The following is a 27,789-nucleotide window of genomic DNA, read 5'->3' as shown; positions in this document are numbered from 1 at the left end:
GGGGGGGACTGGTGACTAGCATAGGGTGGGGACATCTGCCCGGTGTAGGGGGGGACTGGTGACTAGTGTAGGGGGGACATCTGCCCGGTATAGGGGGGGACTGGTGACTAGTGTAGGGGGGACATCTGCCCGGTGTAGGGGGGGACTGGTGACTAGTGTAGGGGGGACATCTGCCCGGTATAGGGGGGGACTGGTGACTAGCATAGGGTGGGGACATCTGCCCGGTGTAGGGGGGGACTGGTGACTAGTGTAGGGGGGACATCTGCCCGGTATAGGGGGGGACTGGTGACTAGTGTAGGGGGGACATCTGCCCAGTGTACGGGGGGACTGGTGACTAGTGTAGGGGGGACATCTGCCCGGTATAGGGGGGGACTGGTGACTAGCATAGGGCGGGGACATCTGCCCGGTATAGGGGGGGACTGGTGACTAGCATAGGGTGGGGACATCTGCCCGGTGTAGGGGGGGACTGGTGACTAGTGTAGGGGGGACATCTGCCCGGTATAGGGGGGGACTGGTGACTAGCATAGGGTGGGGACATCTGCCCGGTGTAGGGGGGGACTGGTGACTAGCATAGGGTGGGGACATCTGCCCGGTATAGGGGGGGACTGGTGACTAGTGTAGGGGGGACATCTGCCCGGTATAGGGGGGGACTGGTGACTAGTGTAGGGTGGGGACATCTGCCCAGTGTAAGGGGGACTGGTGACTAGTGTAGGGGGACATCTGCCCAGTATAGGGGGGACTGGTGACTAGTGTAGGGGGGACATCTGCCCAGTATAGGGGGGACTGGTGACTAGTGTAGGGGGGACATCTGCCCGGTATAGGGGGGGACTGGTGACTAGTGTAGGGTGGGGACATCTGCCCATAGGGGGGGACTGGTGACTAGTGTAGGGTGGGGACATCTGCCCATAGGGGGGGACTGGTGACTAGTGTAGGGTGGGGACATCTGCCCAGTGTAGGGGGGGACTGGTGACTAGTGTAGGGGGGACATCTGCCCGGTATAGGGGGGGACTGGTAACTAGCATAGGGTGGGGACATCTGCCCGATGTAGGGGGGGACTGGTGACTAGCATAGGGTGGGGACATCTGCCCGGTGTAGGGGGGGACTGGTGACTAGTGTAGGGGGGACATCTGCCCGGTATAGGGGGGGACTGGTGACTAGTGTAGGGGGGACATCTGCCCGGTGTAGGGGGGGACTGGTGACTAGTGTAGGGGGGACATCTGCCCGGTGTAGGGGGGGACTGGTGACTAGTGTAGGGGGGACATCTGCCCGGTATAGGGGGGGACTGGTGACTAGCATAGGGTGGGGACATCTGCCCGGTGTAGGGGGGGACTGGTGACTAGCATAGGGTGGGGACATCTGCCCGGTGTAGGGGGGGACTGGTGACTAGCATAGGGTGGGGACATCTGCCCGGTGTAGGGGGGGACTGGTGACTAGTGTAGGGTGGGGACATCTGCCCAGTGTAGGGGGGGACTGGTGACTAGTGTAGGGGGGACATCTGCCCGGTATAGGGGGGGACTGGTGACTAGTGTAGGGGGGACATCTGCCCAGTGTAGGGGGGGACTGGTGACTAGTGTAGGGGGGACATCTGCCCGGTATAGGGGGGGACTGGTGACTAGTGTAGGGTGAGGACATCTGCCCGGTATAGGGGGGGACTGGTGACTAGTGTAGGGTGGGGACATCTGCCCGGTATAGGGGGGACTGGTGACTAGCATAGGGTGGGGACATCTGCCCGGTGTAGGGGGGGACTGGTGACTAGCATAGGGTGGGGACATCTGCCCGGTGTAGGGGGGGACTGGTGACTAGCATAGGGTGGGGACATCTGCCCGGTATAGGGGGGGACTGGTGACTAGTGTAGGGGGGACATCTGCCCGGTATAGGGGGGGACTGGTGACTAGTGTAGGGTGGGGACATCTGCCCGGTATAGGGGGGGACTGGTGACTAGCATAGGGTGGGGACATCTGCCCGGTATAGGGGGGGACTGGTGACTAGCATAGCGTGGGGACATCTGCCCAGTGTAGGGGAGACTGGTGACTAGCATAGGGTGGGGACATCTGCCCGGTATAGGGGGGGACTGGTGACTAGTGTAGGGGGGACATCTGCCCGGTATAGGGGGGGACTGGTGACTAGCATAGGGTGGGGACATCTGCCCAGTGTAGGGGAGACTGGTGACTAGCATAGGGTGGGGACGTCTGCCCGGTGTAGGGGGGACTGGTGACTAGCATAGGGTGGGGACATCTGCCCGGTATAGGGGGGACTGTGACTAGTGTAGGGGGGACATCTGCCCGGTGTAGGGGGGGAAATGGTGACTAGCATAGGGTGGGGACATCTGCCCGATGTAGGGGGGACTGGTGACTAGCATAGGGTGGGGACATCTGCCCGGTATAGGGGGGGACTGTGACTAGTGTAGGGGGGACATCTGCCCGGTGTAGGGGGGGAAATGGTGACTAGCATAGGGTGGGGACATCTGCCTGGTATAGGGGGGACTGGTGACTAGTGTAGGGTGGGGACATCTGCCCGGTATAGGGGGGGACTGGTGACTAGTGTAGGGGGGTCATCTGCCCGGTATAGGGGGGGACTGGTGACTAGTGTAGGGGGGACATCTGCCCGGTATAGGGGGGACTGGTGACTAGTGTAGGGTGGGGACATCTGCCCGGTATAGGGGGGGACTGGTGACTAGTGTAGGGTGGGGACATCTGCCTGGTATAGGGGGGTACTGGTGACTAGCATAGGGTGGGGACATCTGCCCGGTATAGGGGGGGACTGGTGACTAGCATAGGGTGGGGACATCTGCCTGGTGTAGGGGGGACTGGTGACTAGCATAGGGTGGGGACATCTGCCCGGTGTAGGGGGGACTGGTGACTAGCATAGGGTGGGGACATCTGCCCGGTATAGGGGGGACTGGTGACTAGTGTAGGGGGGACATCTGCCTGGTATAGGGGGGGACTGGTGACTAGTGTAGGGGGGACATCTGCCTGGTATAGGGGGGACTGGTGACTAGCATAGGGTGGGGACATCTGCCCGGTGTAGGGGGGACTGGTGACTAGCATAGGGTGGGGACATCTGCCTGGTATAGGGGGGGACTGGTGACTAGTGTAGGGGGGACATCTGCCTGGTATAGGGGGGGACTGGTGACTAGCATAGGGTGGGGACATCTGCCCAGTGTAGGGGGGACTGGTGACTAGCATAGGGTGGGGACATCTGCCCGGTGTAGGGGGGGACTGGTGACTAGTGTAGGGGGGACTGGTGACTAGCATAGGGTGGGGACATCTGCCTGGTATAGGGGGGGACTGGTGACTAGTGTAGGGGGGACATCTGCCTGGTATAGGGGGGACTGGTGACTAGCATAGGGTGGGGACATCTGCCCGGTATAGGGGGGGACTGGTGACTAGCATAGGTTGGGGACATCTGCCCGGTGTAGGGGGGGACTGGTGACTAGCATAGGGTGGGGACATCTGCCCAGTGTAGGGGGGACTGGTGACTAGCATAGGGTGGGGACATCTGCCCAGTGTAGGGGGGACTGGTGACTAGCATAGGGTGGGGACATCTGCCCGGTGTAGGGGGGACTGGTGACTAGCATAGGGTGGGGACATCTGCCTGGTGTAGGGGGGACTGGTGACTAGCATAGGGTGGGGACATCTGCCCAGTGTAGGGGGGACTGGTGACTAGCATAGGGTGGGGACATCTGCCCGGTGTAGGGGGGACTGGTGACTAGCATAGGGTGGGGACATCTGCCTGGTGTAGGGGGGACTGGTGACTAGCATAGGGTGGGGACATCTGCCCGATGTAGGGGGGACTGGTGACTAGCATAGGGTGGGGACATCTGCCTGGTATAGGGGGGGACTGGTGACTAGCATAGGGTGGGGACATCTGCCCGGTGTAGGGGGGACTGGTGACTAGCATAGGGTGGGGACATCTGCCCGGTGTAGGGGGGACTGGTGACTAGCATAGGGTGGGGACATCTGCCCAGTGTAGGGGTCTATGTACTCTGTAGCATTTAGGAAGGAGGGACTGTGTCTGCTAGGGGTGTCAGTTCTAAGGGGTGATAGCCATAGCTGTGCCCAGATCCGGGGTATCTCAATCAGGGGCCCCCACTAGGCGGTTTTTAGGGGAATGTACTTTAGGAATGTTTTATATGATGGTGACACAACTATTGGCAGCCATGTTTGTGGACCCCCCAATAATCAGACAGTCGGATATGAGAATTCGGGGTACCCGGCGCTGCCGGCAACCAGGAAAAGTCTCCAATTTTCACTCCAAATGGGTGAATTGGAATCCAGGGACTGGGATCGATCGAAGCAGCAATACTTGTTGTCATTGAGGTAATTGTCATGTTGGGGCCGTTCTGGCACAGAATGCGCGGCGTGACACCAACAGCAGCGATGGTGAAATGGACCCTCCACCAAATCTGCGGCACACCGCCGTCTCTTAACCCTTTCAGTGCCATCTGGATATGAGGAGCAGCTGATGGCACCGAAGGCGTCCAATCACACATCGGTCTCCAGTCTTTGGTAAGCAGCCAATCACATGGCTGGCTCAATTCCCATCGCTCAGAGTGGACGCCATGTATACCCAACAGATAGGGGGCGCCCTCCATGGTTCATTTGGTGAGTTTGAGTGTCCGTGGTGTGAGACCCGTATTTCCAGAGCAGAGACAGAGCGCCCCACATTGGGGGTCCCGTCTGAAGAGTTTGGGGTGGAACGGAGGGCTGCCGATGACCAGATCTGTGCGTTTCGGATCTCGGCCGCCCTGCGTTCTCCAGTATCAGATGGAAGCTGGAAAATGTCCAAAAATGTCCTTTATATACAGGTGTGGATGTCCATCCGGGGGCGGGGCCTGGCCTGGAGGTGTGCCTCGGGGGTGGTCCCCCCTAAATATAAAGGTAGAAAATACCCAGCATGATTGTAATATAGAGGCGGGAATTCCTGCCCCCGCCGGGGGCGGGGCTTCAGACATATAGAAAAATCTCATAAATAATTCATCAGATCCGTCTGACCGGGGGGGGGGGGGTGTTCTAGAATAGGGGCCACAACCTGCGTATTGCACCGTATGGTTCTAGAATAGGGGCCGCAACCTGCGTATTGTATCATATGGTTCTAGAATAGGGGCCGCAACCTGCGTATTGTATCATATGGTTCTAGAATAGGGGCCGCAACCTGCGTATTGCACCGTATGGTTCTAGAATAGGGGCCGCAACCTGCGTATTGCACCGTATGGTTCTAGAATAGGGGCCGCAACCTGCGTATTGTATCATATGGTTCTAGAATAGGGGCCGCAACCTGCGTATTGCACCGTATGGTTCTAGAATAGGGGCCGCAACCTGCGTATTGTATCTTATGGTTCTAGAATAGGGGCCGCAACCTGTGTATTGCACCGTATGGTTCTAGAATAGGGGCCGCAACCTGCGTATTGTATCATATGGTTCTAGAATAGGGGCCGCAACCTGCGTATTGCACCGTATGGTTCTAGAATAGGGGCCGCAACCTGCGTATTGTATCTTATGGTTCTAGAATAGGGGCCGCAACCTGCGTATTGCACCGTATGGTTCTAGAATAGGGGCCGCAACCTGCGTATTGCACCGTATGGTTCTAGAATAGGGGCCGCAACCTGCGTATTGTATCATATGGTTTTAAAATAGGCGCCACGTATTCCACCCTATGTATACAGAACCTTTGTATATAGGACTTTGTATATAGAACCTCTGTATATAGAACCTCTGTATATAGAACCTCTGTATATAGGACCTCTGTTATAGAACCTCTGTATATAGAACCTCTGTATATAGGACCTCTGTATATAGGACCTCTGTATATAGGACCTTATATATAGGACCTCTGTATATAGGACCTTATATATAGGATCTCTGTATATAGGACCTCTGTATATAGGACCTTATATATAGGATCTCTGTATATAGGACCTCTGTATATAGGACCTTATATATAGGATCTCTGTATATAGGACCTTATATATAGGATCTCTGTATATAGGACCTCTGTATATATAGAACCTCTGTATATAGGACCTCTGTATATAGGACCTCTGTATATAGGACCTCTGTATATAGAACCTCTGTATATAGGACCTTATATATAGGATCTCTGTATATAGGACCTCTGTATATAGGACCTTATATATAGGATCTCTGTATATAGGATCTCTGTATATAGGACCTTATATATAGGATCTCTGTATATAGGACCTTATATATAGGATCTCTGTATATAGGACCTCTGTATATATAGAACCTCTGTATATAGGACCTCTGTATATAGGATCTCTGTATACAGGACCTCTGTATATAGAACCTCTGTATATAGGACCTCTGTATATAGAACCTCTGTATATAGGACCTCTGTATATAGGACCTCTGTATATAGGACCTTTGTATATAGGACCTCTGTATATAGAACCTCTGTATATAGGACCTTTGTATATAGGACCTCTGTATATAGGACCTCTGTATATAATACCTCTGTATATAGAACCTCTGTATATAGGACCTTATATATAGGATCTCTGTATATAGGACCTCTGTATATAGGACCTTATATATAGGATCTCTGTATATAGGATCTCTGTAGATAGGACCTTATATATAGGACCTCTGTATATAGGACCTCTGTATATAGGAAGGCCTCTGATTTCCCCCAGAACAATATTGCACACTTGCCCTTCTATTGCACAATGTGAGCCGCCATCTTCCTGCCATCACAGAATAAAATATAAAAAGTGCAGTTGGTGATAACATGAAAACAGCGTTCTCCTAGCGGCCATTCTGGAGGGGGAGGAGCTCAGCATAAAATAACCACAGAATGACCCCCTCCCCCGACGCACACAGAGGTCATACTGAACACAGGAGATCCACTGACATCATATCAGGGTCTCCGGAGAAGTCCATGTCATATTTCATTGGCTGGCACACCCAGCGGGGGAGGGCTCACTGAAGTCCATGTCATATTTCATTGGCTGGCACACCCAGCGGGGGAGGGCTCACTGAAGTCCATGTCATATTTCATTGGCTGGCACACCCAGCGGGGGAGGGCTCACTGAAGTCCATGTCATATTTCATTGGCTGGTACACCCAGCACTGGAATCCATGTGAGATTCGGTAGGTACACACAGCCAGTGAGGTTAATGGAATCCATATGAGATTCTATAGGTCGGCACACCTAGCGGGGGTGGGCTCAGTGGAATCCATGATAGATTCCATAGGTCGGCACACAGGCCCGCAAGGCATGGCTCCACCCTGTATACATAAAGCACCCTGTATTTCCGAGATATACTATTGCTATATCGAGACCGCAGCACAAAGAGATCTCTATGTAAACACATCACACGGGGACCCGGAACACGATGGCTGCAATGAGTTAAGAGAGGAAGCCCGATGGCTGGTCTGATGGCCTCTCAGTCACATGATCTCCGGACCGGAGAGGAAACAGGTCCTCTTCGCACATTCAGGTATCGGGCTCATTCAGAGTCTTTATCACAAGTGCATTCTGGGTCCTAATGTGTTGATGAGCTGAGCCCTCATGATCTGGATACTGGTGAGGATCTTCTTCTGGTGTCCTATCAGAGTGATGCCAAGTCTCCGAATGTCCCTGCAGAGAAGATACAACAAGTGTAAGCGACCCGCACCATCCAACACTACTAGAGTCCCCGTACCAACTGCCATTGTCATATGAAGAATACTAGAGTCCCCTCACCAACCGCCATTGTCATATGAAGACTACTAGAGTCCCCGTATCAACTGCCATTGTCATATGAAGACTACTAGAGTCCCCTCACCAACCGCCATTGTCATATGAAGACTACTAGAGTCCCCGTACCAGCTGCCATTGTCATATGAAGACTACTAGAGTCCCCGTACCAACTGCCATTGTCATATGAAGACTACTAGAGTCCCCTCACCAACCGCCATTGTCATATGAAGACTACTAGAGTCCCCGTACCAGCTGCCATTGTCATATGAAGACTACTAGAGTCCCCGTACCAACCGCCATTGTCATATGAAGACTACTAGAGTCCCCGTATCAACTGCCATTGTCATATGAAGACTACTAGAGTCCCCTCACCAACCGCCATTGTCATATGAAGACTACTAGAGTCCCCTCACCAACCGCCATTGTCATATGAAGACTACTAGAGTCCCCGTACCAGCTGCCATTGTCATATGAAGACTACTAGAGTCCCCTCACCAACCGCCATTGTCATATGAAGACTACTAGAGTCCCCGTACCAGCTGCCATTGTCATATGAAGACTACTAGAGTCCCCGTACCAACTGCCATTGTCATATGAAGACTACTAGAGTCCCCTCACCAACCGCCATTGTCATATGAAGACTACTAGAGTCCCCGTACCAACCGCCATTGTCATATGAAGACTACTAGAGTCCCCGTATCAGCTGCCATTGTCATATGAAGACTACTAAAGTCCCCTCACCAACCGCCATTGTCATATGAAGACTACTAGATCCCCGTACCAACTGCCATTGTCATATGAAGACTACTAGATCCCCGTACCAACTGCCATTGTCATATGAAGACTACTAGAGTCCCCTCACCAACCGCCATTGTCATATGAAGACTACTAGAGTCCCCGTATCAGCTGCCATTGTCATATGAAGACTACTAAAGTCCCCTCACCAACCGCCATTGTCATATGAAGACTACTAGATCCCCGTACCAACTGCCATTGTCATATGAAGACTACTAGAGTCCCCGTACCAGCTGCCATTGTCATATGAAGACTACTAAAGTCCCCTCACCAACCGCCATTGTCATATGAAGACTACTAGAGTCCTCGCACCAACCGCTATTGTCATATGAAGACTACTAGAGTCCCCGTACCAACCGCTATTGTCATATGAAGACTACTAGAGTCCCCGTACCAACTGCCATTGTCATATGAAGACTACTAGAGTCCCCGTACCAACTGCCATTGTCATATGAAGACTACTAGAGTCCCCCCACCAACCGCCATTGTCATATGAAGACTACTAGAGTCCCCATACCAGCTGCCATTGTCATATGAAGACTACTAAAGTCCCCTCACCAACCGCCATTGTCATATGAAGACTACTAGAGTCCCCGTACCAGCTGCCATTGTCATATGAAGACTACTAGATCCCCGTACCAGCTGCCATTGTCATATGAAGACTAGTAAAGTCCCCTCACCAACCGCCATTGTCATATGAAGACTACTAGAGTCCTCGCACCAACCGCTATTGTCATATGAAGACTACTAGAGTCCCCGTACCAACTGCCATTGTCATATGAAGACTACTAGAGTCCTCGCACCAACCGCTATTGTCATATGAAGACTACTAGTGTCCTCGCACCAACCGCCATTGTCATATGAAGACTACTAGAGTCCCTGTACTAACTGCCATTGTCATATGAAGACTACTAGAGTCCTCGCACCAACCGTTATTGTCATATGAAGAATACTAGAGTCCTCGCACCAACCGCTATTGTCATATGAAGACTACTAGTGTCCTCGCACCAACCGCCATTGTCATATGAAGACTACTAGAGTCCCTGTACTAACTGCCATTGTCATATGAAGACTACTAGTGTCCTCGCACCAACCGCCATTGTCATATGAGGAGTACTAGAGTCCCCTTACCAACTGCCATTGTCATATAAGGAGTACTAAAGTTCCCGCACCAACCGCTATTGTCATATGAAGACTACTAGAGTCCCCGTACCAACTGCCATTGTCATATGAGGAGTACTAGAGTCCCCGTACCAACTGCCATTGTCATATGAAGACTACTAAAGTCCCTGCACCAACCACCATTGTCATATGAAGACTACTAGATCCCCGTACCAACTGCCATTGTCATATGAAGACTACTAAAGTCCCTGCACCAACCGCCATTGTCATATGAAGACTACTAGATCCCCGTACCAACTGCCATTGTCATATGAAGACTACTAGAGTCCCCGTACCAACTGCCATTGTCATATGAAGACTACTAAAGTCCCTGCACCAACCACCATTGTCATATGAAGACTACTAGATCCCCGTACCAACTGCCATTGTCATATGAAGACTACTAGAGTCCCCGTACCAACTGCCATTGTCATATGAAGACTACTAGAGTCCCCGTACCAACTGCCATTGTCATATGAAGACTACTAGAGTCCCTGTACCAACTGCCATTGTCATATGAAGAATACTAGAGTCCTCGCACCAACTGCCATTGTCATATGAGAAGTATTAGAGTCCCCGTACCAACTGCCATTATCATATGAGAAGTATTAGAGTCCCCACACCATCCAACATTGTCATAGGAAGAGTACTAGAGTCCCCGCACTGCTCTCTACTATGGGGGTTCTAGGGAAGTGACAAGGCTCCAGTGTTAAATTTGTCAATGAAAATATTCTTGGCAACAAAATTAACACTATTTTATTTGACTAAAACACGACTAAAACTAAAATGGCATTTTAGTCAAAAGACTCAGACTAAAACTAAATCCAAATTTGACATCAAAATGAACACTGCAAGGTTCTCAGCACTCCCGCCAGAATCTGACTATGGAGGTCACAGGATCCCGGAGAACTTCCATCCATCATATCCAATCTTCCATTGCTAGCCAGCGACACGGCCCACATGAACCGGCACATAGACTGTTTCTGATTGGCTTAGAACCACATTTTGGATTTGCTACATATTTCTCTAGAGTATTTTCTCCCTCCCCCATGAGATTCCATTCCATTATATATAATGTAGTTGGTCAATGTGGAATCTAGAGGGTCAGATCATGGGATGAGGCTTGGTACCTCTACTCACATTGTGAGCCCAACCAGGCAACCAATATTCTTGCAGGCCCGATGTCATCCCACATTCATGTAACCAGATGCCCAATCTAGTGTTTGATCCCAACCCATCCCATCCCTCTCCCCAGAATATGAAGACATTTAAAATCTAGACAAGATCCTCAGGAATTGTACACACAAAGGGCTGTTGTCCTGAGCTGGTTGGGGCCCACAGGAGGGATATCCGGGCCAGGCCTGTATATGGTATAAACTAGGGTTTTGTTCAGTAATGGGGGCAAACCTCATGGATTTACCATCTGGGATAAAGAGAACCATCCTAAGAATCTGACTTTACCTCCTGAATTGTTAGAATAGCAGGACCCTATCTCTTGGGGATCGCTGTTTGTCGATTATTCACTTGTATTCACTCCCTGCCAGGCTGAGTGTTAGGCTGTAGGACCACCAGAGAGGCCATCCTATCTCTAATATGAAACAGATTCTGTCAGGGTTACATGGAGGAAAATGAAAGACTTTGTTCATTAAGACTTTCCCTTCCCGCAACATTCCAGAGTGTCAGTCAGCAGCTCCAGGCTCAGGCAGGTGTCAGGACAGCCCCATAAAACACACCTACCCCCCAAGAGGTAAGACTGCTCTAATATGGGCCTTACAGCCTGACAGTGGGATGAGGTCTGCTCTGTGGGGGAGGGGGGAGAATACAGCTGAGTAACCACACACACAGCGCCCCTGAGAGGTACTGCTGCATAATGACAGCTTACGATTGGACATTGAGGTTCTAATCATTTCCAGATGGTTGTTCTTCAGGTTTAGGAAATGTGCTGAACTTTGCCATTTGTTCATTCACATCTGATGAGACTGGGGTAATTGAGCAGTGGGAGTGGCCTGACTTTAAGAGGTGACCTATGACAGGCTGAATTGTATTCTGTGTCCCCTGCCAGTAAAGGTGATCGGACTCACTCTATATTCATCCGCATGACCATTCCTAGGGTGCGGTAACCGCCCATCACAAAATTCTGCTTGTACTGGCCCATCTTAATGGAGTCCAGCCAGTCATTCACTGTGGCACAACTGGCAAAATCGAAGAGTCCCCGGTCCAGCCGCGGGTGGGTGAATCTAAGAGGCAACAGAGAATGAGATCAGTGGCGATGGAGGAGCATGGGCCACAGGGTGAATTATGGACCTTTATGAGATCTTTTCTCTATGATCATATTGTATAACCGAGACTCATCCCTTCTTCTCCGAATATCATCTAATAAACATCTCATTGGTGAAGTCCCACCTCGCCCTCTATACACATGGACGCTCTTCTAGTCCTGAGCTCCAGATTAGTTATGTAAAAATGATGGAACATTCCCTCTGCTGGAACCCATAATAAGAGGTAATGGAGCAGAACCAGGAAACCAGCTGAGTATCTTCTGTCATTATAGAGAATTTCTGGAACTTCAAAATAATAGATCCCCATTCCTGGGGTTACCTGAGGTCAGTCTTCTTCTGCATCTAATTCCCAGGATCACATGGGGTCAGTCTTCTTCTGGAGCTTATTCCTGGGGTTACATGGGGTCAGTCTTCATTTGGAGCTTATACCTAGGGTCACATTAATTCAGTCATCTTCTGGATTGTATTCCTTGGGTTACAGGGGGTTAGTCTTCCTATGGATCTTATTCCTAGGGTCACATGGAGCCAGTCTTCTTCTAGATCTGGGTTCCGATGGGGTCAGTCTTCTTCTGGATCTTTTTCCCAAGGTTACATGAAACCAATCTTCCTCTAGTTTTTATTCCTGGGGTCAGTCTTCTTCTGTATTTTCATTCTGGGGTCAGATGAGTTCTGTCTTCTTCTGGATCCTACAGTGCCTTGAAAAAGTATTCATACCCCTTGAAATTTTCCACATTTTGTCATGTTACAACCACAAACGTAAATGTATTTTATTGGGATTTTATGTGATAGACCAACACAAAGTGTCACATAATTGTGAAGTGGAAGGAAAATGATAAATGATACAAATAAATATGTGAAAAGTGTGTGTGGGGGGGGGGGGGTTGTATTCAGCCCGCCTTAGTCAATGCTTTGTAGAACCCCCTTTCTCTGCAATTACAGCTGCAAGTCTTTTTGAGGATGTCTCTACCAGCTTTGGGATGGTGTGATCAGGGTGATGTGCAGTGTTAGTTTTCCCCACACATAGCGTTTTACTTTTAGGCCATAAAGTTGAATTTTGGTCTCCTCTGACCAGATCACCTTCTTCCACATGTTTGCTGTGTCCTCCACATGGCTTCTCACAAACTACAAACAGGACTTCTTATGACTTTCTTTCTCCAATGTCTTTCTTCTTGTCACTCTTCCATAAAGGGCAGATTTGTGGAGAACACGACTAATAGTTGTCCTGTGGACAGATTCTCCCACCTGAGCTGTGGATCTCTGCAGCTCCTCCAGAGTTACCATGGACCTCTTGGGTCTTCTCTGATGAATGCTCTCCTTGCCCGGCCGGTCAGCTTAGGTGGACGGCCATGTCTTGGTAGGTTTGCAGTCTTGTCATACTCTTTCCATTTTCCGATGATGGATTGAACAGAGGTCCGTGAGATGGTCAAAGCTTGGGAGATTTTTTTTATAACCTAACCCTGCTTTATACTTCTCCACAACTTTATCCCTGACCTGTCTGGTGTGTTCCTTGGCCTTCATGATGCTGTTTGTTCACTAAGGTTCTCTAACAAACCTCTGAGGGCTTCACAGAACAGCTGTATTTATACTGAGATTAAATGACACTCAGGTGGACTCTATTTACTAATTAGGTGACTTCTGAAGGCAATCGGTTCCACTAGATTTTAGTTATCAGAGTAAAGGGGGCTGAATACAAATTCCCCCCCCCCCCACACTTTTCACATATTTATTTGTATCATGTACCATTTCCCTTCCACTTCACAATTATGTGACACTTTGTGTTGGTCTATCACATAAAATCCCAATAAAATACATTTATGTTTTTGGTTGTAACATGACAACATGTGGAAAATTTCAAGGGGTATGAATACTTTTTCAAGCCTCTGTATTCATGGGGTCACATGAGGTCAGTCTTCATGTGGATCTCATTTCTGGGGTCACATGAGGTCAGTCTTTTTCTGAATTGTATTCCTGGGATCACATGGAATCGGTCTTCTTCTGGATCTCATTGTTTTATATGGGTTAGAACTTCACAGGAAATGTAATAAAAGATTTCCCAATGATAACGCAGATGAGATTTGATCTTCTGGAACCTTTCTTGTGACTTTGAAGATTAGATCTCAGAACAAATTCTGCACCTCAGTCTACTGGACTTTAACTGTGTAATGAATGTGTGAGTCTGGCAGAGGGCTCTGAGAAGATCTGGGATGGTGGACGTGTGTGCATCCCTAGTAGAGGATGGAGTAATGAATATTGTGGGTGCAGTTCATACCGGTTGACGGTAGCGCTCAGTTTCAGGTGCTCCGGGTTGCGGATGAGTTTGTCCAGAATGCTGACGATCAGGGAGAATCGTGGACGCTCATTGCGGTCTCTTTGCCAACAGTCCAGCATGAGTTGGTGTAATGCTGTGGGACAACCCATAGGCGCAGGAAGCCGATAACCTTCCTCAACCGAATTTATTACCTAAAGCATAAAAAACATTATTAATACACTTCATCCTTTAATGCAGCGCTTCCAGTTAGTAGACATGCCGTGCACTCTGAACACACATTTCTCCTTTTATGTCTGCTGATCATTCACAAGACTTCCCCTCTCCTCCACCAGCTCATGGTATGCCCTCCACCTCCATATACAGTATAGTAAGATGGGTCATATGTATGGGCAATGGGAGTATTCATGGGCAATATGGGTATTTATGGGTAATGTATTCATAGGCAATGTGGGTATTTATGGGTAATATGAGTATTTAGAGCAGGTATATGCATGTAAATACTTTGCAGCATGTTTAGGATCCTTGGTTTGATACATCTGATAGATTTAATGGGGCAGAGTGTCTCAGTTTTATTGGGAGGTTATCTGGAGGCATCTTCTGTTGGTAATGAGTATTAATCATGGCCTTGCCCCATTCTCTCCTTCTCAATCCAGCCCACTACGAGGATAAATGAAAGTCATAATTATCATCAGTTGGTGGCAGATTGGTCTACACACATCTCGGTTGGTCATGTTCCAGTACGGTCTCTCGCCATACGCTAGGACTTCCCACATGACAATTCCGTAACTCCACACATCACTGGCAGAGGAGAATTTACGGTAGGTGATAGCTTCTGGTGCCGTCCAGCGAATGGGAATTTTACCGCCCTGAGAAAACAAAGAGCAGATCATTTCTTTTTTAGTCATCACACTTTGCTTCTTTTCCAGTGAAATTCTCTATATATTAGATAGTATGGTGGACACTCACTGTGGTGGTGTAGGCAGCTTCGGGGTCATCCTCCAAAATCCGAGAGAGGCCAAAGTCGGAGACTTTACATACCATGTTGCTGTTTACCAGTATGTTGCGAGCGGCCAGATCCCGATGGACAAATCCCAAATCAGAAAGATATTTCATGCCTGAAGAAATTCCCCTCAACACGCCAACCAGCTGAATTATAGTGAACTGACCATCCCGACTCTGAAACACAAAATACATCCCCAATCTCCTACCAAATCTGGAGGTGACATTGTGATAGAACCTTCGCTCTGGGTGTGTCTTCCCTTCTTCCACATAAGTGTTTATTCTAATGCCATCCTGTTTATTGTTCCTGATTGGAATAACTACATACAGGCAGTCACAATTAATCCCTCTATGATCTTCAATCAGTGAAATAGATCAACATCTCGATTCTATGCATTCCATGGTTCAGAGATTTGCAGGTGGAACCTCCAGAAGCTCTCCATGGTGGAGCTTCCAGGAGTCCTCCTGAGTGGAGCTTCCAGGAATCCTCCTAGGTGGAGCTTCCAGGAGTCCTCCAAGGTGGAATTCCATGACAGACACCATTGGAGATCTGCTGCACAGGTTTATCATCTCAGTGAAGCTTATTTTGAGTTCTTACCCTGAGAAATGTATCCAGGGAGCCATTTTCCATGTACTCTGTCACAATCATTGTTAACTTACCTGCAAACACAGAAAAAGAAAAGACACATAGCAATAAAAAGCACCTGACTCTGACCCACTAGGTCCATATTGGATGAAACATGTGGGACTGTTTTCAGGAACTTACTTCGGGTCACTACACCTTCAAGATGAATGACATTGGGGTGATCAAACTGGGCCATGATGCTGGCTTCACTCAGGAAGTCTCTTCGCTGCTTCTCACTGTAACCAACTTTTAATGTCTTGATGGCCACTGGGATTTCCCGCTTTCCAGGAAGTTTCAGACGACCGTAACAGACCTCTCCAAACTCCCCTAGAGACAGGAGTGAGAACAGGATGGTCTAAGTTGTGATTCCTAACCCCCCAAATATGCGAAAAATGGTGGACATTAGAGTTTGGTCATCAATGAACAGGACTGAGAAGGGTTATAGAAAGGGCTTGGGTTTTTGTAGGAGGTGACATTTTTAGTATATCTATATAGCATACAGAGTAACCCAGATCAGTGAGAAGTCAGACTTACCAGAACCAATTATCTTCTCAATTTTAATTCTGGAGGCCTCGATCTCCCGGGCAAACTCATGGACAGCCTGACAGGGGTCCTCATAGGTGTGGGGGTCCACATAGAGTTTGGGTTCAGTAAAGGTTACTGTTGAACAAACACATGATAAAGAAGACTGAGCACCTGACCCTCTACTGCACCATACTGGAAAGGATTTGTCCTCCACTCACACTGTCCATTCTGATAGTGCATCTTCTCCTCATCAGAGTCCTGGAAGGCCTTGCTGTACCCACAATGCCTGAGGACAGACATATGGAGGACATGTGTTAGGAAATGGTGGACAGGTAACACGGGGAGATGAATTTCGGCACTTACCGCTTTTTGCAGATTAGAAAAGTCAGGAGGATAACCAGCCCCGTTATTAGTGTCAGACAGATCCAGACAATGGTCATTGTGTCATACCGCAGGGCCGCTGTCATAAAAATACAAAACAGATGGCATCATGGATCTAGATACTGATTTACTGACCGGTCAGTGCCATGGTTTTGCCGACATATGACATGAACACTCTGACATAAGAAATATTATCATGTGTAGACAGATGTACATAACAGCTTATGGTATTTCATCAGATACACATTTCAATATCACAGGAGGTTAGTGCTTTGTATGGGATATTGGGGGATAAGAAACAAACCATCATTATCAGAACACAGGGGTCAGGGTCTCAGCTGTCCTTCAAAACTTACTTGCTTTACTCGTCTCAATCTCTACAGTTTGGCTGAACTTGCCACAGCCAGCTGAGGTTCGGGCCCTGACCTGGAAGACATAGCGGGTGGATGGTTTGAGGCTGGTCACTACAGCCTTGGTTTCCTTGGCCTTCAGAGTGGAATAACTCTGCATCTCCTTGTCCTGGAGACCAAGAAGAGCACAAAGCAATCAAGAAACAAAAAGCCACCAGTGCCACCTACATCACATGAACACACATGACAATGGCGAAAATGACATCAGCCAGCCTGTCAGTCCAGGTCTACAGGACCAGAATTTCCTAATACTGAGAAGCCCATTCTACCTAGTAAAGTGTCGATTTGAAGTCATACTTCAAGGCTCTGGATATATTGGTGGAATTTCTTTACAGAGTCTAACACTTTAGTTGGAAATTAGAATTGATGAAAAAATGATCAAACATTGGCAAAAAAGATGATTTACTACTAAAATAGCGAAGACATTAATAATCACCTTTTCAAAGTATTTGATCTCATATTCCAGGATAATTCCGTTGGGCTGGTCAGGCTCCTGCCATACAAGCGTAATGGTGTTCTGCGAAGTCTTTTCTTTACGAATGGTGACTACCTGAGAAGGGGCTGACAGACGTAGAGTGTCATTTCTGAAGGGTTCATGCTTTTATCTAAACAAATGCATTGGTCTGGGGGGCCCCTCTGATACGGGGCAAAGTGCAGTCACATGGCTTTCTGGCTCCACCCATACACTATTCTGGGGTTTTCTGGCTGCCTGTTTTATAGAAGTATATCAGGTATTTACACAGCAGTATATGCAGAGTTCGCCTAGTCTCCTACCTGCCTGATTTGTAGTTATATTCACAGTGGAGAACATCCGTTGCTCCAAGCTGAAGTCAGACACACCATTGACGGCCTCCACCCAGAAGGTATAGTTCATGTGAGCCTGGAGATTGGCTACAATAAGGGAGGTCTTTGCTAGACTCATCTGTTGAGGGGTATAGCGGACTCCTCCACCGCATGGCTCACACTGTCCGGCATCCCAAGCACAGCGGCGGCAAATTACATTATAGGTGACATCCCTGCGCCCACCTGTGTCCCGTGGTGGGTTCCACTCCAGGGTTACTGTTGTGCCATTTACACTTGAGATTAAATTGACTGGAGCTGAGGGAGGACCTAGGAGGATCAGAGGACACAGATTTACTGATCAGAAGACCTGAGCAGGACAGAGGACACATAGAGACTGATTAGTGGACCAGAGAGGAATTGAGGACACATAGAGACTGAGAAGAGGACCCAAGACTATTAGAGGACACACAGAGACTGATTAGAGGACCTGAGAGTAATAGAGGACACATAGAGAATGATTAAAGGAACTGAGAGAGATAGAAAACACAATAGAGACTAAAATAAGGACTTAAAGAGATTGAGAACGCATAGAGACTGAGTAGAAGACCTAAGAAAGATGGAGAACACATACAAACTAAATGGAAGACCTTAGAAAATTGGAGGGTACCTAGAGACTGAGCAGAGGACCTGGCAGAAAATATGACACACAGAGACTGAATAGGGGACCTGAGTGATGGATGATTGAAGAACACATGGAGACTGGGTTGAATACCTGAGAGGAATTGAGAACACATGGAGAATGATTAGAGGTACCTGAGAGTGATAGAGGACACACAGAGACTGATTAGAGGACACAGGAGTAATAGAGGACACATAGAGACTGAGCAGAGGACCCGAGAATGATAAGAGGACACATAGAGACTGTATGGAGAACATGAGAAGGCCAACTGGGTGGAGGATATGTGAGAAATGAAGGACACATAGAGACTGAGTAAAAAACCTGGGAGGAAAAGAGGACACATACATACTGGACTGAGGACATGAGAAGGATTGTGGGCATACAGTAACTGAGCGGAGGACCTGAGAAGGATTAAAGAAGTATAGAGACTGAATGGAGAAGTGGAGAAAGATGGAGGATACATAGAGACTGAATTTAGGATATGAGAAGGATTATGGAAACATAGTTACTGAGTGGAGGACCTGATAGTGATGAAGGACACATAGAGACTGAATGAAAGATCTTAGTGAGATGGAGGACACATATAGACTGAATAAGGGACCCAAGAGGAATAGAAAACACATAGAGACTAAATTAAGGACTTAAAAAGATTCTTTTTTTCTTTTTTTTTTTTGCTTTGTGTATGCTTTTTTTGTGTTTTGATTTCCATGTTATGTTTGTGTATATGTTGTTGTGGTATAAAAAAATAAATAAAGAGAAAATCTGATTTAAAAAAAAAAAAAAAGATTGAGGACACATAGAGACTTAATAAGGGCTTCGAGAGATTGGGGACACATAGAGACTGAGCAGAAGACCTGAGGATGATGAAGGAAACATAAAGCATTATCAGACCTAAGAGGGATAAAGGATAGAGATAAAGGGCCTTAAAAGGGGCCTTAGGGGAATGGAGGAAACATAGAGACTGGGTGGAAGACCTGAGAAAGATGGAGGACATATGGAGAATGAGCAGAGGACCTGAGAGTGATAGAGGACACACAGAGACTAAATGGAAGGCCTTAGAAAAATTGAGGGCTTGAGCGATGGCAAACACAGAGAGACTGAGTACAAAGTGACACTAAGTGGAGGGCTTGTGAGGGATGGAGGACAAATAGAGATGAGTGTAGGACCTGAGAAGGATGGAGGACACAAATACTGAAGGGAGGACCTGAGAAGAATATAGTAGGAGTGGGTCAACATGGAGTTTTGCTCTACACATTATAATACATAGATCCACTCACGTGTACAGGCGAGGATGGGAGAGTCACTCATTGCCCGGTAATAGTTGGGGTCACAGTCACAGATCTGGGAAGCCAATGTGTCAGAGTGACTGAAGGGCGGACACTTGGAGCACAGTTGGTCTCCTGGGGAGGCCTTGTAGTAGCCGAGGTCACAGGCTGCAGGAGAGAAGGAGTCATCACACACAATCCTGACAGCATCTACTGACACCATTATCAATAAGACAAGATGGCCGATACAGGACCTGCCAAGGCCAGATGTAGGATGGTCTGAGCACTTTAATATATTTGTTCCTGGCATTGGCCTAGGCTTTCAGTGCTCATCATTCCATAAAATTTGTATAAAAAGAGAATAAGAAGGGCGTGTTATAAACTTTAGGTCAGTCAAGCTGCATTGCATATTACAAGGCTGTTACCCTTCCATGTTTCAGTAAACGGCCGGGAGGCGAGAGGCTTTCACCAAAGAAGCAAACTGAGAGCCTTTAAAAAGGAGCCGAAAGCTCATCTGCTGCTACAAATAAGAAGGAAGATATCTGAATTTGCTGAATTATAGGCATTGTACATCCTCATTTGAATTCTTTATATTAGTGAGTTGCTGTATATTGTAGTTACATGGCCAAAACCATGTCATTTGATTTTTTTAGTTCTGCTATAACAAATGAAGGAATGATGTACCCGGCCACTCAACATCAGCTGAATTCCTGCTATAGCTTTTATTGGTTCAGCTTGGACAATGTATTTATGTGCATGTCATACGTGTTGAACCATAGTAGCATAATCACCATATGAACCATAATCACCATAGTAGCCACCACTACTACACAGATTGTGGCTGTCTTCTGGGTTCCATGCTGAGCAGCCCTACCACATAGTAAACACAAGGGGGTGCCTGCTGGGCAGGGGTGCCAGTCACAGAGTGCCTTGGAGTTTGTGATGTCACAACCCCCCTCTCTGCCTTGTCCAATAAGAGGCCACCTTGCATTCATTGAGAAAATTGCAAGACCTCCTGTAAATGATGCCCGTGCAAAGTGAGTGACCCCCAGTGTATCTATACAATAAAAGCCTGGAATTCAGCTTTAAATGATAAGTCCGGTAAAGTCAGAAATGTGGGGAGACAATGGCCAGCACATCCAAATCATTGCTATCCAGCCCCCAGGACTTCATGGAAAAGTCACTTAAAGGAGTCCAGGCAACTGGAAATAGAAATGTGAGATCATCAGGCTGAAAATCCAACCAGAAGGTAAGAGAATCCAATAATCTGATTGATTGATATATATTTGTTGAGTTCTGTGTGTTGTCATTTTAGGAACGTGTCATGACATTTCATCAGGAGAATTTGCACAGCCGAGACACAATAGCGATGAGGACACCAGAACCTGTGTGCAGCCTCCAGAGAAGTTCCTGAAGCAGCCTGGAGAGCCTACCATGCCCTGGCATCTCTGAGCTATTTTCAATCTACTTCCCAGTATCTGGCCTTGATGGGGCCTCACCTGAGAGACAGAAGGCCTTACTGATGAACTCATTAGGTTCAGAAGACTAGGATTTTCTCCAGGATGATTCTTTATATACAGCTACAGTACAGGCCCTTGGACAGTATGGTAAACCAGCCACAGATGCTTTAGTGGTCAGAGTTTGATTTTGCAGACGCTCTCATAGTGAAGGAGAATCTGTTCACAGTTATGTTGCTGAGCTAGCAGCGCCCTTCAGGGGTGCTGCTAACTGGGCAGGGTTGTGGGGAAGAGGCTCTTGTCCCCATCAACATGGGGACAAGGTGTTTTGGAGGGGACCCCAAAGCACCCTTACCATGTTGAGGGCATGTGGCCTGGTAGGGTTCAGGAGGGGGGCGCTCTCTCCCCCCCCCTTTTCCTGCAGCCTGCCAGGTTGCGTGCTCAGATAAGGGTCTGGTATTGATTTTAGGGGGGACCCCTACGCCATTTTTTTCACATTTTGGCTCGGGGTTCCCCTTAAAATCCATACCAGACATGCATTTTTTTTCAGTTTTGGTGCAGGGTTCCCCCTTAATATCCATACCAGACACAATGATTTTTATCTATATTGCCGGGATCCGACAATACATTACAGCTGCGATCGTTTTTAAATGACTTTTTTCCTTTACAAATGTAATTTTGCTGCTCTCATTTATAAAAATATGTACAGCCGCCGTGTAAGCAGCCTTACATAGTGTGGGGCGTGGACTCAGCCCCCTGAGCCAATTATGGCTCTCACAGCAGAGCGCGCTGTGATTGGCCAAAGCATGCAGGTCAGGTGTATGCTTTGGCCAATCAGCAGCCGTCAATGTACTCTCGCAGTGCATTGACGGTCTCTCCGTTCATTATGGCACATTCCGCGGGTGCTCAAATTTCCTGCAAATGCCTCATAATATTCAGCATTCGGCGAACCGGCGAACACCTGATGTTTGACTCAAACTTACATTCAACTCGAACCGCTGGCTCATCCCTAGTTGTAACAAATGGAACCACTTGGCTAAATGTTATCATTCCACCCCAAGCACATCTTTTCAGAACTCAAAGCAGGTGGGTCAGGAGAAGAGGAAGAAGAGGAGTCTGATGATATGCAGATTTATACAATTGGAAGGCCGCAGACACACTTTAAGCTCTATCTTTGTGAAATCGCTAATGTGAAAATTCCATTGCTGCCAGACAAGGAGGCTTTCAATTTGAATCCAGCAACTTATAATGGCCATTTTGAGGGGTCGAACGTTTTAACCAGATATTTAAAAATGCCCAAAAGACACATCTGCAAGAAGGACTTCTCTTCAGCATAGCTGAACTACTCTTCTACAACACGACAGGTCAGGTCCTCATAGCGCCACTGGGAAATCGCCCATCAGACTGGTGATGGGTCATAGAGTAGAGAAGTATCAGGTCAAAGCAAAACATTACAGTAATGCCAAAAGAACTGCCAAGACAACTGCCCTCATTCCTGGCTAGTGGTGAGGAAGGATAAGAAAGCCACCAACCAGGGCAAAGTTTAGCCCCAGTCCATCTGTTTCTGCATGAATCCATGGCCAGTTGTGACCAGTAACCTCTAGGCTGGAGGAATGATCCACCTGGCATTGGAGAGGGTTAGTACCTGTTCAGGATCCTTCAGTCAGGGAGGACACTACTCATATTCAGCTTCCTTGGAATGATGCGTCCAGCCCAACCACACAGCCACAAACATCTGGAATCCCGGACAACAACTTCCACTTTCATAAACTGAAGAGCGGAACTCAGTGGAATTCAGAACGCACCAAAACTTTACCTAGGCACCTAACTAACTGGACTTCATAAGGTTATCAGGTTTTGAAGGGTAATGGGGGAATGTTGTATATTTGTTCAGTTCTGTGCATTGCCAGATTGAGTAAATGTTATGGCATTTCTCCTTTAAGAGACAGTAGGAGGCAGTGGAGAGGGAAGTGTGTGTGATTAATAGAGATGATGACCTGTTTTTGGTTTGCAATGATGAGACACAACAGTGACATTTACATGCTTGTTTTATAGTGACAATATTTCCATTGGTGGATGGCTAGCTCCAGGGACAAGAAGCCAACTTCCTCTCTCTATTAACTGATAAGGTTGGAGAATAGAGAAGATATCAGCTCATAGATGGAAAGTTGGAGGACAGAGGAGATATCAGGTCATAGATGGAAGGTTGGAGGACAGAGGAGATATCAGGTCATAAATGGAAGGTTGGAGGACAGAGGAGATATCAGATCATAGATGAAAGGTTGGAGGACAGAGGAGATATCAGGTCATAGATGGAAGGTTGGAGGACAGAGGAGATATCAGGTCATAGATGGAAGGTTGGAGGACAGAGGAGATATCAGGTCATAGATGGAAGGTTGGAGGACAGAGGAGATATCAGGTCATAGATGAAAGGTTGGAGGACAGAGGAGATATCAGGTCATAGATGGAAGGTTGGAGGACAGAGGAGATATCAGATCATAGATGGAAGGTTGGAGGACAGAGGAGATATCAGGTCATAGATGGAAGGTTGGAGGACAGAGGAGATATCAGGTAATAGATTGAAGGTTGGAGGATAGAGCATATATATGGTCATAGATGGAAGGTTGGAGGACAGAGGAGATATCAGATCATAGATGGAAGGTTCGAGGACAGAGGAGATATCAGGTCATAGATGGAAGGTTGGAGGATAGAACATATATATATGATAATAGATGGAAGGTTGGAGGACAGGGGAGATATCAGGTCATAGATGGAAGGTTGGAGGACAGAGGAGATATCAGGTCATAGATGGAAGGTTGGAGGTCAGAGGAGATATCAGATCATAGATGGAAGGTTGGAGGATAGAGGAGATATCAGGTTATAGATGGAAGGTTGGAGGACAGAGGAGATATCAGGTCATAGATGGAAGGTTGGAGGACAGAGAAATCAGGACATAGATGGAAGTTTGGAGGATAGAACATATATATGATCATAGATGGAAGGTTGGAGGACAGAGGAGATATCAGGTCATAGATGGAAGGTTGGAGGACAGAGGAGATATCAGGTCATAGATGGAAGGTTGAAGGATAGAGCATATATATGGTCATAGATGGAAGGTTGGAGGACAGAGGAGATATCAGGTCATAGATGGAAGGTTGGAGGATAGAACATATATATGATCATAGATGGAAGGTTGGAGGACAGAGGAGATATCAGGTCATAGATGGAAGGTTGGAGGACAGAGGAGATATCAGGTCATAGATGGAAGGTTGGAGCACAGAGGAGATATCAGGTCGTAGATGGAAGGTTGGAGGACAGAGGAGATATCAGGTCATAGATGGAAGGTTGGAGGACAGAGGAGATATCAGGTCATAGATGGAAGGTTGGAGGACAGAGGAGATATCAGGTCATAGATGGAAGGTTGGAGGACAGAGGAGATATCAGGTCATAGATGGAAGGTTGGAGGACAGAGGAGATATCAGGTCGTAGATGGAAGGTTGGAGGACAGAGGAGATATCAGGTCGTAGATGGAAGGTTGGAGGACAGAGGAGATATCATGTCGTAGATGGAAGGTTGGAGGACAGAGGAGATATCAGGTCATAGATGGAAGGTTGGAGGACAGAGGAGATATCAGGTCATAGATGGAAGGTTGGAGGACAGAGGAGATATCAGGTCATAGATGAAAGGTTGGAGGACAGAGGAGAAATCAGGTCGTAGATGGAAGGTTGGAGGACAGAGGAGAAATCAGGTCGTAGATGGAATTTTGGAGGACAGAGGAGATATCAGGTCATAGATGGAAGTTTGGAGGACAGAGGAGATATCAGGTCATAGATGGAAGGTTGGAGGACAGAGGAGATATCAGGTCATAGATGGAAGGTTGGAGGACAGAGGAGATATCAGGTCATAGATGGAAGGTTGGAGGACAGAGGAGATATCAGGTCATAGATGGAAGGTTGGAGGACAGAGGAGATATCAGGTCATAGATGGAAGTTTGGAGGACAGAGGAGATATCAGGTCATAGATGGAAGGTTGGAGGACAGAGGAGATATCAGGTCATAGATGGAAGGTTGGAGGACAGAGGAGATATCAGGTCATAGATGGAAGGTTGGAGGACAGAGGAGAAATCAGGTCGTAGATGGAAGGTTGGAGGACAGAGGAGAAATCAGGTCGTAGATGGAAGGTTGGAGGACAGAGGAGATATCAGGTCGTAGATGGAAGGTTGGAGGACAGAGGAGATATCAGGTCGTAGATGGAAGGTTGGAGGACAGAGGAGATATCAGGTCGTAGATGGAAGGTTGGAGGACAGAGGAGATATCAGGTCATAGATGGAAGGTTGGAGGACAGAGGAGATATCAGGTCATAGATGGAAGGTTGGAGGACAGAGGAGATATCAGGTCATAGATGGAAGGTTGGAGGACAGAGGAGAAATCAGGTCATAGATGGAAGGTTGGAGGACAGAGGAGATATCAGGTCATAGATGGAAGGTTGGAGGACAGAGGAGATATCAGGTCATAGATGGAAGGTTGGAGGACAGAGGAGATATCAGGTCATAGATGGAAGGTTGGAGGACAGAGGAGAAATCAGGTCATAGATGGAAGGTTGGAGGACAGAGGAGAAATCAGGTCATAGATGGAAGGTTGGAGGACAGAGGAGAAATCAGGTCATAGATGGAAGGTTGGAGGACAGAGGAGATATCAGGTCGTAGATGGAAGGTTGGAGGACAGAGGAGATATCATGTCATAGATGGAAGGTTGGAGGACAGAGGAGATATCAGGTCATAGATGGAAGGTTGGAGGACAGAGGAGATATCAGGTCATAGATGGAAGGTTGGAGGACAGAGGAGAAATCAGGTCATAGATGGAAGGTTGGAGGACAGAGGAGAAATCAGGTCATAGATGGAAGGTTGGAGGACAGAGGAGAAATCAGGTAATAGATGGAAGGTTGGAGGACAGAGGAGAAATCAGGTCATAGATGGAAGGTTGGAGGACAGAGGAGATATCAGGTCATAGATGGAAGGTTGGAGGACAGAGGAGAAATCAGGTCATAGATGGAAGGTTGGAGGACAGAGGAGAAATCAGGTAATAGATGGAAGGTTGGAGGACAGAGGAGAAATCAGGTCATAGATGGAAGGTTGGAGGACAGAGGAGATATCAGGTCATAGATGGAAGGTTGGAGGACAGAGGAGAAATCAGGTCATAGATGGAAGGTTGGAGGACAGAGGAGAAATCAGGTCATAGATAGAAGATTGTTAAGCAGGGTATACACACTCACTTGCCACTTTATTAGGTAAAGCTGTTCAATAGCTTGGTAACAAATTGCTAATCAGCCAATCACAGGGCAGCAACTCAATGCATTTAGGCATCTAGACGTGGTGAAGATGAATTGCTTAAGTTCGAATCGAGCATCAGAATGTGGAAGAAAGGGGATTTAAAGTGATTGTAAAGTCTTGTTTTTTTTGTTTTCTTTTTAAATAACAAACATATTATAGTTGCCTCCTCTGTGCAGTTGGTTTTGCACAGATCAGCCCGGATCCTCCTCTTCTCAGGTCCCTCTTTACTGCTCCTGGCCCCTCCCTCCTGTGTCCCCTAAGCCAGCAGCTTTCTATGGGGGCACCTGAGCCGAGTCAGAGCTCCATGTATCCATTCAGACAGAGAGCCCAGACCCAGCCCTGTCCCCTCTCTCTCCTGACTGGCTGACGGACTTTGATTGACACCCACTACTGTGTCTCAGCCAATTAGGAGGAGTGTCCCGGGTGGCTTGAACAGTTGTGGACATCGCTGGAGAGAGAAGGGGCTCAGGGTAAGTATTAGGGGGTACAGGGGCGGGGGGGCTGCTACACACAGAAGGTTTTTATCTTAATGCATAGAATGCACCTTCTGCATTTACAACTCCTTTAAGTGACTTTGAAGGTGGCATGGTGGTTGGTGGCATTGTCTGGGATTTTCACACACAACCATCTCTCAGGATTACAGAGAATGGTGGGAAAAGAGAAAATATCCAGTGTGCTGCAGTTGTGTGGAGGAAAATGTCTTGAGGTCAGAGAAGAATGGGCAGACTGGTTCCAGATGATAGAAAGACAACAGTAACTCCAATAACCCCTCGTTACACCCAAGGTACGCAGAATACCATCTCTGATCACACAACACATCCAACCTTGAAGCAGATGGGCTGCAGCAGCAGAAGACTGCACCGTGTGCCACTTCTGTCAGCTAAGAACAGGAAACTGAGGCTACAATTGGCACCGATCACCAAAACTGGACAATAGAAGATTGGAAAAACGTTGTCTGGTCTGATGAGTCTGGATTTCATCTCCGACATTCAGATGATGAGGTCAGAATTTGGTGCATCAATCCATCCTGCCTTCTATATCACCGGTTCAGGCTGGTGGTGGGGGTGTAATGGTGTGGGGGATGGGATATCACCGGTTCAGGGTGGTGGTGGGGGTGTAATGGTGTGGGGG

General features: G+C 47.8%; 1 protein-coding gene across 1 annotated transcript in view; it reads right to left on the bottom strand.

The window, feature by feature from the left end:
- Positions 1-6,627: 6,627 nt before the first annotated feature.
- Positions 6,628-27,789, bottom strand: part of EPHA8 (EPH receptor A8) — a 158,759-nt gene continuing 137,597 nt past the window's right edge. The window contains exons 4-17 of the mRNA XM_073601410.1: positions 19,885-20,040; positions 17,920-18,255; positions 17,582-17,706; positions 17,092-17,254; positions 16,718-16,814; positions 16,573-16,640; positions 16,364-16,489; positions 15,971-16,156; positions 15,803-15,864; positions 15,172-15,381; positions 14,922-15,071; positions 14,206-14,396; positions 11,739-11,894; positions 6,628-7,599 (exon numbers count right to left, since the gene is read on the bottom strand). Of these exons, the coding sequence (XP_073457511.1) occupies positions 7,485-7,599; positions 11,739-11,894; positions 14,206-14,396; positions 14,922-15,071; positions 15,172-15,381; positions 15,803-15,864; positions 15,971-16,156; positions 16,364-16,489; positions 16,573-16,640; positions 16,718-16,814; positions 17,092-17,254; positions 17,582-17,706; positions 17,920-18,255; positions 19,885-20,040 (2,141 nt within the window). The 3' untranslated portion in view covers positions 6,628-7,484. The remainder of the gene's footprint in view (positions 7,600-11,738; positions 11,895-14,205; positions 14,397-14,921; positions 15,072-15,171; positions 15,382-15,802; positions 15,865-15,970; positions 16,157-16,363; positions 16,490-16,572; positions 16,641-16,717; positions 16,815-17,091; positions 17,255-17,581; positions 17,707-17,919; positions 18,256-19,884; positions 20,041-27,789) is intronic.

The sequence above is a fragment of the Aquarana catesbeiana genome, linkage group LG10 (assembly GCF_042186555.1).
Source record: "Aquarana catesbeiana isolate 2022-GZ linkage group LG10, ASM4218655v1, whole genome shotgun sequence".
NCBI lineage: Eukaryota > Metazoa > Chordata > Amphibia > Anura > Ranidae > Aquarana > Aquarana catesbeiana.
The sequence above is the reverse complement of the archived record's forward strand: the minus strand, read 5'-3'. Positions and strand labels throughout refer to the sequence as shown.